General features: G+C 50.2%; 1 protein-coding gene across 4 annotated transcripts in view; it reads left to right on the plus strand.

The window, feature by feature from the left end:
- ARID1A (AT-rich interaction domain 1A) overlaps positions 1-9,760 on the plus strand; it is a 69,791-nt gene extending 60,031 nt beyond the window's left edge. For 3 of the 4 annotated variants that reach the window (XM_045064010.1, XM_045064011.1, XM_045064012.1), the window contains 9 exons: positions 144-351; positions 1,696-1,828; positions 2,001-2,176; positions 2,522-2,672; positions 2,754-2,888; positions 2,973-3,069; positions 3,536-4,427; positions 4,781-4,911; positions 6,675-9,760. In XM_045064010.1, the coding sequence (XP_044919945.1) occupies positions 144-351; positions 1,696-1,828; positions 2,001-2,176; positions 2,522-2,672; positions 2,754-2,888; positions 2,973-3,069; positions 3,536-4,427; positions 4,781-4,911; positions 6,675-8,405 (3,654 nt within the window). In that variant the 3' untranslated portion in view covers positions 8,406-9,760. The remainder of the gene's footprint in view (positions 1-143; positions 352-1,695; positions 1,829-2,000; positions 2,177-2,521; positions 2,673-2,753; positions 2,889-2,972; positions 3,070-3,535; positions 4,428-4,780; positions 4,912-6,674) is intronic. The other variant, XM_013047271.2, reaches the window with a different exon arrangement.
- Positions 9,761-14,091: the final 4,331 nt, after the last annotated feature.

A 14,091-nucleotide genomic window follows, 5' to 3' on the forward strand; every position in this document is an offset into this window, starting at 1 on the left:
CTCTGCACCAAGGGGGCTTAACTTTGGTTGGTTAACTGCTATTCCATGAGAGATGAGTACGTGGTAGCCTGACAGGGTTTGGGGCTTGTGAGCAGGAAGACCAGGTGGAAGATGGCCCTCGACTCTTCTGGTTGGTTGTACAGGTCAACAAGAACAAAAAATGGCGGGAACTTGCGACCAACCTCAACGTGGGCACCTCAAGCAGTGCTGCCAGCTCCTTGAAAAAGCAGTATATCCAGTGTCTCTATGCCTTTGAGTGCAAGATTGAACGGGGAGAAGACCCTCCCCCAGACATCTTTGCAGCTGCTGATTCCAAGAAGTCCCAACCCAAGATCCAGCCTCCCTCTCCTGGTAAGGATCTGGTGCGCAGCCCACTAAGGCTCACCCTTCACGGGTAGCATTCAAGGGTCCAGGCTCCTTTATGCAGCAGTGCCTGGCCCTAGGGACGGCTGCTCTGCCCTGCCCTACCCCAGGCCTTAACCGCGGTGATCAAACTGAAGAGCAGCGGCCAGTGGCGACTCCCTTGAGAGGTAGTCTGTAGCAGCCCTTAAGTTTTAATTTTCGTTGTGCACCTGGCGTCTTGCCAAATGTTTGTAAACTAGCGAGTAGGAGGGACACCAGAGGAGTGGGGAAGTCTGACAAATCACAGTGAGGCAGGGCCATCTGGGAGCTTTGGCCCACTGATGTCAGCGCCTTAGAATGCAGCTCAGACTAGAGCCCTGAATTCCCCAGGGAGTGGAGATGCTAATGAATGGGAAGGAGGGGTTGGGGAGGGGATATGAATGGAACTCGCTGATGGGAGTGCCTCTGCCCACCCTCCTTTCTAGAGGAGGCTGGGGCCTGAGCAAGCATGGGGAGGGAAGAAGGCCAGGGCTCCTAGAAGGTGGGTGTAAACACATGTGCCCTGGTGTTGACCTCTGAGGGTGTAATGAGTGCCTGAGATGACTCATCAGCTGGGGAGGCCTAAGCAGTGGGATATCTGCTGCCGGGGATGGTAACTCATGGAAACATTAATTACTGGTAGTTCTGCTCACATCAGCTTGGAGGAACATTGAAACCTGAGAGGTGACACTGTGCTAGATGTTTGTTGAGTGGGAGCGCCTAGGTTCCTAAAGTACACTGCAGGTCTGGGACAAGATGGAGCCTTCCTACCTAGGATTCCAGGGGCTCTGACTTGGGAACTTGTACACCAGCATTACAGGGTTTAGTAGGTTCGAAATGGTCCTTGGGGAAGTAAAGAAAAGTAGTCAGGGAAGCTGGCAGAGACTCAAGGAAATCCCTAGCATGGTGATGGCATCTCCACGCTACTCCTCGTCTCCAGATGTGAACAGTAGCAAGGAGCAACAGAAACCTCCGATTCCCCAGGGCACCTGGGCGGCTCAGTCAGTTAAGCATCCGACTCTTGCTCTCAGCTGAGGTCTTGATCGGAGTCATGCGTTTAAACCCCACATCAGAATCCACAGTGGGCACGGAGCCTTTGTTAAAAAAAAAAAAAAAAAGGGAAAAGAAAAGAAAACTCAAAATTCCCTTCTTTATTATCTGGCCTTACATATCCCCTGCTGAGAAGGGCGATTCAGACTTTAAAGAAGCCCAGCTTTAGCCTTATAAGGATCCTTTCGAAAGAGACCCCACGGCATTTGTGTATTTCTGTGAGAGTTAAAGATTTGCCAGCTCACCCCACATCTCTATCCACAGCGGGATCTGGGTCTATGCAGGGGCCGCAGACACCTCAGTCAACTAGCAGTTCCATGGCAGAAGGAGGAGACCTGAAGCCACCAACTCCAGCATCCACACCACACAGTCAGATCCCGCCCTTGCCAGGCATGAGGTAAGGCCAGGAGCAGGGGCAAGGGGCTTGGGAGGACCTGGGCAGAACTGCAAGAGCTTCTGTGCAGCCCGAGGTGTCCCTGCTCTGCCAGCCCAGCCAAGGACTCTCACACGCCCTGCTTACTGGAGGAATTGCTTTATTTGGGGTTTAATTGGCTTTCCTCACTCTGGAGCAGGAGCAATTCGGTCGGGATCCAGGATGCCTTTCCTGATGGAAGTGACCCCACATTCCAGAAGCGGAATTCCATGACTCCAAATCCTGGGTACCAGCCCAGTATGAATACCTCTGACATGATGGGGCGCATGTCCTACGAGCCAAATAAGGATCCTTATGGCGGCATGAGGAAAGGTGACCAACTGCTTGAGGACAGAGCCAGGGAAATGGGGGGATGTCTTGAGCGGTTCAGGGTTCTTGACAAGCCATTCTTAGAGATACGGCCTTCCCAGACCTAAGTACCACTCTTCATCCCTACCTCCTTCCTTGTGTCCCTCTCCCTGGCCACACCTCATCACACCTCAACAAGTAGGAGCTCTTTGCTGATTGGAGCCTCTTTAGATCTCTTTGAACCTGTCAGGGAAACCGTAGGAACAAGCCAAAGCCCTGAAGAGGGCTTGGTCTTTGGGGCAGGCAAGGTGCGTGTTGCTAGGCTTGCTGGCTTACCAGTTTGCTCACTGCTTTCCTTTCTACGTGCAGCACCAGGGAGCGATCCCTTCATGTCCTCAGGGCAGGGCCCCAATGGCGGAATGGGAGACCCCTACAGCCGAGCTGCCGGCCCTGGGCTGGGAAATGTGGCGATGGGACCGCGACAGCACTATCCCTATGGAGGTCCTTATGACAGAGTGAGGTGAGCATGGCCCCTGCTCCTGTCCCACCCCAGCCCCCCACAGCTGTTGTGGACTCAGTCCACTTCTCCAATTGTGTTTAGGACGGAGCCTGGAATAGGACCCGAGGGAAACATGGGCACTGGAGCCCCACAGCCGAATCTCATGCCTTCCAACCCAGACTCGGGGATGTATTCTCCCAGCCGCTACCCCCCGCAGCAGCAGCAGCAGCAGCAACGGTGAGGGAAGGCTGGTGTTAGTGTCTCTTTGGCTCAGGCTTTGCCATTTCCCACCCTGATCCTCTGATTCTCTCCCTCCTACAGACATGATTCCTATGGCAATCAGTTCTCCACTCAAGGCACCCCTTCCGGCAGCCCCTTCCCCAGCCAGCAGACCACAATGTATCAGCAGCAGCAGCAGGTGAGGACAGCAGGGCGCACTGACACACAGCTTCCCCTTAGAAGTCGGTTCGAGGCCTAAGTTGAAAAGTGTAAGAAGGGCTTGTTCTAGATACTTCAGTTTTCTCCCACCCACATGGTTCTGCTGAAGAGCCAAGCCCTCCAACTCATCCCTGTTTAGATTCCAGTCCAATCTCTCCGGTTCCCCCAAAAGAGCCAGAAACCAACCGTGTTTTGGTTTTTGAACTTTTCTACGTCTCTCTACGTAGAGCAAGGGAGAACCAGGGGGAAATAGGGACTGATTTTTGCTTTCAGAAACAGTTTCAAAAGATCATTTGTAAAGGTGATTCCTTTCTTCCTTGGAGTCCGTGTCCTCTTCTGGAGGCACAGAAGCCCGGCGAGGGTCTGCTGTAGCCGTCTTGGCAGCTATGGGTCTTGGGTCCCTGCACGCAGAATACTAACTTCCCCTCTGCTTGTCCCTGTCTTAGAATTACAAACGGCCAATGGATGGCACGTACGGCCCTCCCGCCAAGCGGCACGAAGGGGAGATGTACAGTGTGCCGTACAGCACGGGGCAGGGGCAGCCCCAGCAGCAGCAGTTGCCCCCAGCCCAGCCCCAGCCTGCCAGCCAGCAGCAAGCTGCCCAGCCTTCCCCTCAGCAAGATGTGTACAACCAGTATGGCAACGCCTATCCTGCCACTGCTGCCGCTGCTACTGAGCGCCGACCAGCGGGCGGCCCCCAGAACCAGTTTCCATTCCAGTTTGGCCGAGACCGTGTCTCTGCACCACCCGGCTCCAATGCCCAGCAGAACATGCCACCGCAGATGATGGGCGGCCCCATCCAAGCATCGGCTGAGGTCGCTCAGCAAGGCACCATGTGGCAAGGGCGTAATGACATGACCTACAATTACACCAACAGGCAGAGCACTGGCTCTGCCCCCCAGGGCCCCGCCTATCATGGCGTGAACCGAACAGATGAAATGCTGCATACGGATCAGAGGGCCAACCATGAAGGCCCGTGGCCTTCCCATGGCACGCGTCAGCCTCCATATGGTCCCTCTGCCCCCGTGCCCCCCATGACAAGGCCCCCTCCATCCAACTACCAGCCCCCGCCAAGCATGCAGAATCACATTCCTCAGGTATCCAGCCCCGCTCCCCTGCCCCGGCCAATGGAGAATCGCACCTCTCCTAGCAAGTCTCCATTCCTACACTCTGGGATGAAGATGCAAAAGGCAGGTCCCCCAGTACCTGCCTCGCACATAGCACCCGCCCCCGTGCAGCCACCCATGATCCGGCGGGACATTACCTTCCCACCTGGCTCTGTCGAAGCCACACAGCCTGTGTTGAAGCAGAGGAGGCGGCTCACAATGAAAGACATCGGTAAGGAGACCTCCCTGATCAGGTTGCTTCATCTGCCCCTAAAAATCTTGTCTGTTTTTCTGTCTCCAATCCTAATATTCTGGATGGGATAAGATTCCAGTACAGTGTTGTCTAAAATAGAGCCAGAGAACTTTGGATAAGGAAAAAGGCTTATTTCAGGCTTTACCAAAAGGCAGGCTCCATGCAGTGATGTCCTAGAAGGGGGCCTAGAAGCAGATGCGTGTCCTCTCCTAGCTAGGAACTGCCTCCCGCCATGTGTTAACCTTCAGAGTAGCTGGACTGATGGGCCAGCCCTGGGGGAGCATCCAGCCAACCTAGGCTTGGTAGATGGGCGACATGGAGGTTTATTTCAGGAACGCCGGAGGCATGGCGGGTAATGATGTCCCTCAAGTCTGGGCTGCTGGCCGAGAGCACGTGGGCATTAGACACCATTAACATCCTGCTGTACGATGACAACAGCATCATGACCTTCAACCTCAGTCAGGTGAGTACAGGTGCCTGGGAAAGATGGGCAGAATGGGAGGGTCTGGGATCTTCTTGAAGTAGACTACGCTGAGTGACATGGGGAGTTAAGCCAGCCCCAGCCAACATGGTCTCCCCTCTCTCGCTCACTCTCTGGTATCTTCCGTGCCAGTGCTTTGATTCCATGCCAGTACTTTACCACTGGCCATGGGCCCAGAACACTGAGAACAATAATAATTTTGTGTAAGGTATCAGAATTGACTTCAAAGGGAATTGGGGAGAAACTTTTGGTACTAGTACGAAATGCAGATTCTGTTGATGTGAATGAAGACACCAACTTTCAAGACTACCAAGAAAAATCTGTGGTGTTTATTAGTGAGCCACGCAGTTTCTTCTGCCCTGTCTTCATCTGCTGTGCACGTTGGAGGTCCTTATCGACCCCATTCTCTTGATGCGTAAAGGGGAAGTGGAGTGAAGTCTGCTTGTGGGTGGCGATAGTGGCAGTATCTTAACTACACTGTTGCAGAAGCAGTTCTCCAGGACCTCTCTCCACAGGATGTGCGCCTTGAGTTTTCCCGACAGCTGAGAAGAGTTTCTGCTACGCCATCCCACTCTTTTGATCGTCCTTAGTACCTACCAACCCGTCTATTGAGCTAGGGGGCATTGAAGAGTTAACCGTTTCTTGTGCTGCTGCTTTGTGCTAGGTCCTTCGTATTTTCTTTCATGTCATACTCACAACAGCCTTCCAAGACAATATGACCTCTTAGAGATGAGTAAAGAGGCTTTACCTTTGCCCAAGTTCACACAGCTGTCAGCGGTCTTTCCAATTCCAAAGCCTGACTTTATGTCCATTTCATAAAATTGCCATGAGAAGGCAAAGGAACAGCTATTGACTGAGCAGTTTCCATATGCCAGGCATTTGGAATATTCCATTTAGACCTCAGAACAATCGTGTCAGGTGTAGGAATTACCCTCGTGTTCAATGGAAAGATAGAAGTAGTACAAGTTGGAGAGTTAAAGTCACATGGCTAGTTCCTAGAAAAGCCAGAATGCAAACCTAGATCTTTCTAATTCTAAAGCCCTTATTTTTTCCATTCTGCTTTACTCTCTTCAGCCAGAGATGAATCTGACTGGGGAGATTCAGTGTTTTCTTCTAGAGGTAGATGGCCTATACAGGATCCAAGCTGGAACTTAGGTCCGCCTACCACCAGCTTGGTCCCATGTTTGGAGGACTGAACCTCATCCCACTCACTATGTTGCCTGATTGATTCATGGAGGTCCAGCCTCCTGGAACGTTGGGGAGCTTGGAGAAGAGAGTAGGTGAACATCTGTCCACACTGCTTAACCCCTTCTCAGCTCATCTTGAAGCCTTGGGTTGTGCTTGGCAGTGGAGTATAGAGAGTGTCCTAAGAGGGACATTGGCAATGACCAGCAGGTAGGAAGCTGGGCCTGGTGAGGAAAAGCAGGGATTGGCTGGGAAGAGGAGGCCAAGAGATGGTGAGGTGCAGAGCTATTGGTCAACATGTCCGTCCTGCTGGAGGCAGGCTTACAAGAAGGTCGGCCAAACAGAAGGAAGAACTGTGTGCTGGGCACAGGAAAGATTGAATGACTTGCTCTGTGGAGATCCTTTGGGAAAGGAGCAACTCCGTCTCTTGCAGGGATATGGTCGTCTGACGTACAAGGAAAGGGGGAGATTAGGTAGAAGACCACGGGAGGCCTCTCAGGTCATGGATTCTCTCCTTTGGCCCCACTTTTCTTCATTTATTTCCTGTTTTTCTCTTATAGCTCCCAGGTTTGCTAGAGCTCCTTGTGGAATATTTCCGACGTTGCCTGATCGAGATCTTTGGCATTTTAAAGGAGTATGAGGTGGGTGACCCAGGACAGAGAACACTACTGGACCCTGGGAGACTCAGCAAGGCATCTAGTCCAGCCCCCGTGGAGGGGGAGGAGGAGGAAGACCTTCTAGGTCCTAAACTAGAGGAGGAAGAAGAGGAGGAAGTAGTGGAAAATGACGAGGAGATGGCCTTTTCGGGCAAGGACAAGGCAGCCTCAGAGAGTAGTGAGGAGAAACTGATTAGTAAGTTTGACAAGCTTCCGGTAAAGATCGTGCAGAAGAATGACCCGTTTGTGGTGGACTGCTCAGATAAGCTTGGGCGTGTGCAGGAGTTTGACAGTGGTCTGCTGCACTGGCGGATTGGTGGGGGGGATACCACTGAGCATATCCAGACCCACTTTGAGAGCAAGACAGAGCTGTTGCCGACCCGGCCTCATGTGCCCTGCCCACCAGTCACCCGGAAACAGGTCACGGCAGCAGAGGGTACGCCAGGGACAACAGAACAGGAGGGCCCCCCGCCTGATGGCCCTCCAGAGAAACGGATCACAGCCACAATGGATGACATGTTGTCCACCCGGTCTAGCACATTGACCGAGGAGGGAGCTAAGAGTGCAGAGGCCACCAAGGAGAGCAGCAAGTTTCCATTCGGCATCAGCCCGGCACAGAGCCACCGAAACATCAAGATCCTAGAGGACGAACCCCACAGTAAAGATGAGACCCCACTGTGTACCCTTCTGGACTGGCAGGATTCCCTCGCCAAGCGCTGTGTCTGTGTCTCCAATACCATCCGAAGCCTGTCGTTTGTGCCCGGCAACGACTTTGAGATGTCCAAACACCCAGGGCTGCTGCTGATCCTGGGCAAGCTGATCCTCCTACACCATAAGCACCCAGAGCGGAAGCAGGCACCACTGACTTACGAGAAGGAGGAGGAACAGGACCAAGGGGTGAGCTGCAACAAAGTGGAGTGGTGGTGGGACTGCTTGGAGATGCTCCGGGAAAACACCTTGGTCACGCTTGCCAACATCTCGGGCCAGTTGGACCTCTCCCCATACCCTGAGAGCATTTGCCTGCCTGTCCTGGACGGACTCCTACACTGGGCCGTCTGCCCTTCCGCTGAAGCCCAGGACCCCTTCTCCACCCTGGGCCCCAACGCCGTCCTCTCCCCCCAGAGACTGGTCTTGGAAACCCTTAGCAAACTCAGCATCCAGGACAACAATGTGGACCTGATCCTGGCCACACCCCCCTTCAGCCGCCTGGAGAAGTTGTATAGCACCATGGTGCGCTTCCTCAGTGACCGAAAGAACCCAGTGTGCCGGGAGATGGCTGTGGTGCTGCTGGCCAACCTGGCTCAGGGCGACAGCCTGGCAGCCCGCGCCATCGCCGTGCAGAAGGGCAGCATCGGCAACCTCCTCGGCTTCCTGGAGGACAGCCTCGCCGCCACGCAGTTCCAGCAGAGCCAGGCCAGCCTGCTCCACATGCAGAACCCACCCTTTGAGCCGACGAGTGTGGACATGATGCGGCGGGCTGCCCGCGCACTGCTGGCCCTGGCCAAGGTGGACGAGAACCACTCGGAGTTCACGCTGTACGAGTCACGGCTGTTGGACATCTCGGTATCGCCGCTGATGAACTCCTTAGTTTCACAAGTCATTTGTGATGTACTGTTTCTGATTGGCCAGTCATGACAGCCGTGGGACACCTCCCTCCCTGTGTGTGTGTGCGTGTGTGGAGAACTTAGAAACTGACTGTTGCCCTTTATTTATGCAAAACCACCTCAGAATCCAGTTTACCCTGTGCTGTCCAGCTTCTCCCTTGGGTAAAAAGTCTCTCCTGTTTCTCTTTCCTCCTCCTCTCCACACCCCTCACCCCCCACCTCACACCTTTCTGTTCCTTGTCCTCACCTTACCCCCCTCAGGACCCCACCCTGTTTGAAAAGACAAAGCTCTGCCTACATAGAAGACTTTTTTATTTTAACCAAAGTTACTGTCGTTTACAGTGAGTTTGGGGAAAAAAAAAATAAAATAAAAATGGCTTTCCCGGCCCTTGCATCAACGGGATGCCACATTTCATAACTGTTTTTAATGGTAAAAAAAAAAAAAAGGAAAAAATACAAAAAAAAAACCTCTGAAGGACAAAAAAGGTGACTGCTGAACTGTGTGTGGTTTATTGTTGTACATTCACAATCTTGCAGGAGCCGAGAAGTTCGCAGCTGTGGACAGACCCTGTTCACTGGAGAGGCCTGTGCAGTAGAGTGTAGACCCTTCCATGTACTGTACTGTACACCTGATACTGTAAACATACTGTAATAATAATGTCTCACATGGAAACAAGAGAAGCGCTGGGTCAGCAGCAAGCTGTAGTTTTTAAAAATGTTTTTAGTTAAATGTTGAGGAGAAAAAAAAAAAGGCTTTTCCCCCAAAGTATCATGTGTGAACCTACAACACCCTGACCTCTTTCTCTCCTCCTTGATTGTATGAATAACCCTGAGATCACCTCTTAGAACTGGTTTTAACCTTTAGCTGCAGCGGCTGCGCTGCCACGTGTGTATATATATGACGTTGTACATTGCACATACCCTTGGATCCCCACAGTTTGGTCCCCCTCCCAGCTGCCCCTTTATAGTATGACGAGTTAACAAGTTGGTGACCTGCACAAAGCGAGACACAGCTATTTAATCTCTTGCCAGACATCGCCCCTCTTGGCGCGATGCTGTACAGGTCTCTGTAAAAAGTCCTTGCTGTCTCAGCAGCCAATCAACTTATAGTTTATTTTTTTCTGGGTTTTTGTTTTGTTTTGTTTTCTTTCTAATCGAGGTGTGAAAAAGTTCTAGGTTCAGTTGAAGTTCCCTGATGAAGAAACACAATTGAGATTTTTTCAGTGATAAAATCTGCATATTTGTATTTCAAACAATGTAGCTAAAACTTGATGTAAATTCCTCCTTTTTTCCTTTTTTGGCTTAATGAATATCATTTATTCAGTATGAAATCTTTATACTATATGTTCCACGTGTTAAGAATAAATGTACATTAAATCTTGGTAAGACGTTTGTGAGGCTTTTTACTGTTTTCAAACCAGTTAACAGCTTGACCTTTGGCAGGGGGAGCGGGGTAGGGTGCGGTGGGGATGGCTGGTCCTGTTCTTGGAAATCTCTCTGGGTGTGCTCTCTTCCTAAATGGTGGCATCCTGGACCCTGTCATTTCTGCACCATGTTCCGCTCTACCTTCCACAGTGTAAGTAAATTGAAGAAAGTGGCTGCGATGATTTCATCTGCAATAGGTAGTCCAAGGCATAAAAGGCACCTTTGCCCCTTGAAATAAAATGGGTGTAAGTAGCCAAAGAAATTGATGATACTCTAGGGAAAAAGTGGGGTTTTTTGGAAATCGTTGACTAAGGGAGGATATCTGCTTTCCTGAGGAAAAAAAAAATTTTTTTAAGGTTTTATTTATTTGACAGAGATCACAAGTAGGCAGAGAGGCAGGCAGAGACAGGGAAGCAGGCTCCCTGCGGAACAGAGAGCCTGATGGCAGGGCTTAACTCACTGAGCCACCCAGGTTCCCCGAGAAAATTTTTAACAGTAAGACAAGCATTTATCTCAAGGCAGCCTCCGACTTAACTGTGTGAAAGTTTAACTTGAACACCCCTGAACTAAAATGCCCTATCTTCCCCTAGAAGCCTGCTTTTCCCATACTTTTCCCAGTAAACAGCAACTCCAGTGCCTGGCAAAACAAAACAAAACAAAAAACTACTTTCATTTCCAAACCCAGTCTGTTTGCACTCCAAAAAAGAGCCCTCAGTCGAGACACTACCACTATAGTTCAAGACACTACCCTATCGTAAAATTCTTGCAATCTCCTCCAAACTGACCTTGTTTCTGCTTTGCCTGGTTGAACCTATTCTTTTTTTTTTCTTTCTTTAAATCACATTAGGCATTTTTTTTTTTTTGGACTTTCAAGAGAACTTTAAATATTTATTTATTTATTTGACAGACAGAGATCACAAGGAGGCAGAGAGGCAGGCAGAGAGAGAGGGGAAGCAGGCTCCTTGCTGAAGCAGAGAGCCTGATGCGGGGCTCGATCCCAGGACCCCCAGATCACGACCTGAGCTGAAGGCAGAGGCTTTAACCCACTGAGCCACCCAGGCGCCCCTGGTTGAACCTATTGACATAGCAACCAGAACACTCCCTTTATAACCTACAATCAAAATCCTTCAGGGCGCCTGGGTGGCTCAGTGGGTTAAGCTGCTGCCTTCGGCTTGGGTCATGATCTCAGGGTCCTGGGATCGAGTTCCACATCGGGCTCTCTGCTCAGCAGGAAGCCTGCTTCCCTCTCTCTCTGCCTGCCTCTGTCTACTTGTGATCTCTGTCTGTCAAATAAGCAAATAAAATCTTTAAAAAAAAAACCCAAAATCCTTCAGTCTTCTCTGAGTAAAGTCCAGATCCTCAGAATGACGTGCAAGGCCCTTGGTTGTCTGGCTTGCTGTTAGCCCTCTGGGCCCCTTTCCTCCTCCCCATTGCTCACTCCCCCACACAGGGACGTTTCCGCCTTAGGGCCTTTGCATCTACCATCCCCTCTGACCAGAATACTCTTTGACCAGATAACTCTTTGGCTGAAGTCCTCTTTTTCAGGTCTTTGCTCAAATATTGTGTGGGTGAACCCTTCCCTATCCGCCCTATTTAAAATAGCAATCTCTGCCCCCCTGCCTGATTTCCCTCTCTGCCTTCTTTGTAGCCCTTGTTACATCCAGCCTTTTGTACAGTTGAACAGTGAGGAGGCTAGAGGTGCCAATGCCCTCCCTGGGCAAAAATACTCGTATACTTTTTCAAATTTTACAAATGTTGCCTTTATTTGTTTTTACTTTTTGTTTTTTAAGTAATCTTTATCCACAACCTGGGGCTTGAAAATATGACCCCAAGATCAAGAGTCATCCTGACTGGGCCAGCCAGGTGCTCCCTCCCCCAGAAATACATGTATAATTTGACTCCCCCAAAACAGAACACTAATAGCCTACTGCTGACTGGAAGCCTTACTGATAAATTAACAGTGGATTAACATATTTTGTAGGTTATATGTATTATAGACAGTATGCCTACAGTCAAGGAAGAGGGAGAAAATGATAGGAGAGAATACACTTATAGCACTGCACTTATCCAAAAAAAAATCTGTGTAAGTGGACCCACGCGGTTCAAACCCTCTGTTGTTCAAGGGTCAACCATATATCATACTCACCTGTTGTCTCCCACTATAATGTGAGCTGAGAGCATTATTATTTTGTTCACTGCTACATCCGGGTCCTATGACACAGGGTACTACTTAAATAGTTGTTGAGTGAAATTGTAGATGTTGGCCAGATGTGGTTACTTTTATAAGGCTAATGTTGCAATATACAGCTTCTCTGTTCATCTCCTTCCTTAGGGAAACAATGAAGAGACCACAAGCAGTAACAGAAAATGACGTTGTTGTGGACCCTTCGAAGTAAGACCTGAAACAAGTTTTCTAGTGAGTACCTACTTGTGTACCAGATTTTGTTCATCACATCATCCTGCAAGGGATCGAGGACAGTGCCTGGGACTCAGTATTCTGGCTCCCATTTTACCGTTGAGGAAAGCGGCTGGTTTGAGCTCAAGCACCAAGCGAGGTTCCACAACCGAGGCCCTCCTTCCTGGGTCAGAGGACAGGCAGGAGTAACTGAATCTAGCCGCGGAGCTCAACAGGCAAGATTGGTTTTTGTCGTAGTCAGCATGAGGTAAAAATTGTCCCAAGAATTTCAATCAAGTGTTCATCAAGCTAAGTGCTTTTAAAGTGCGGTTGTTAATATTTGGGTCAGGGACAAGAATCAGTATTCCTCTATTGATTGAGGGGGAGGTAGAGACAATGGCTAACCTTCGTCAACCAAGACACCTTCCTAGGACCCTTCTGGGAAAAAAACTACATGGGAAACTTTTCATATCTATATTTTGGTGAGCTGTGTTGCTAATTACTATTTTTGTACTGGGCCTCTTGAGCTCCATTTCTAGTCTAGAAAGTGCATTTCTGGGCTATGTGTGGAGCATTACCTAGGAGTTTGGTTTCCTGGGTTCCTTTCATCTGCTCCCCTGCAATGCAGGGGGAGCCTACCCTGGTCTCCAGTTTCCGACTGGAGTTACCACAGACTGAGAGAACTGCTAGCCACTGAGCTGTGAGTAATTTGCTTTTGAGAAGTAAATAGAACCTAGCCAGTAGAGAACCCAGGGGTGTGGCCAGTAGTTCTTTCCCAGGCTCCTCCCTCCCCACCCCCCAAATGACCTTAACCTTCTTTCATAGCTGGAGAGCTGCCAAGTCTGTCCCAAACAATACTCACCACCTCATTGGCTCTTTTGCCTTGCAGCCACTGCCACCCCCAAGCGGCTAAGGCCCTTCCCACTAGGCCTCTCAGTGGGGTCAAGGTTTTCTAACTACTGAAAGGCAAACACTGACAGAAGGGTGAAAAATATTTAGTGTCCATGGCCTTTAAAAGATCAGTGTTTGACTTCTGCAGTTGATAGGCCAAGTGCGGTCTTTGTCCCGCTGTGGATGGACATCTTCAAATGACACAACAGAGGCCAAAAGAAACATCCAAAACCTGATTGGTGCCACCCCAGATTTTAGGATGGATATAAATGTCACCCAGCACCCTTGGAAACTGCCAGTGAATGCCCACTGAGAAAAGACAGAGGATAAAGTTCTGGGAAGGCACAGCTGCCTGTCATCATAGGTTATTAGCCCCTGCCTGCCTGCTAAGTTGGCAGTGACAGAATCAGAGGCCAGTGCGGTCGCTTTTGTCCCATAATGGCATGGCCTCAAAGCCAAGATCAGGGTCAGCTATGCCATCATTCCCATGGGACTGGGACTGGGCCTGTGGAAAGTCTAGTGTATGAAACTCAATTACTGAGAATGGATACACAGGTCTGTTCCTCTGCTCAGTCTGGGGCCAAGGACATCTTCAGATATGGTACAGGAGCCAGGCAAGGCAGCTACAGAAAGAAATGAGTTGTCAGGTTGTCCCAGCATGGTGAGAGCTCCATGAGAACTGCTGAATTTCTTTCTTCACACCTCCAGTGGGAACACCACTTTTCCCCCTATTTGTTCGGGGGAATTACAGCAGCCTGTCTTTATCAAGCACTTTGGGCCAAGCACTAGAAAATCCATGAGGTAGATATTACTACCATCTCCATGAGGACAAGGACTGTGTCTGTCTTGCTCAGAGCTACATCCTGATCCCCTGTCACATGGTAGGAACTCCAATTTTGTGGACTAAATCAAATAGATAAGATAGGAATTTATTAGAGGAAAGAGTAGTTAGGAGCTGTTAAGATGCGGTGTGCCCTATGCAAGGTTCTTGGCATAGCCTGTACAG

Source organism: Mustela putorius, unplaced genomic scaffold (assembly GCF_011764305.1).
Source record: "Mustela putorius furo isolate JIRA1106 unplaced genomic scaffold, ASM1176430v1.1 tig00003853_pilon_pilon_pilon, whole genome shotgun sequence".
Lineage (NCBI taxonomy): Eukaryota > Metazoa > Chordata > Mammalia > Carnivora > Mustelidae > Mustela > Mustela putorius.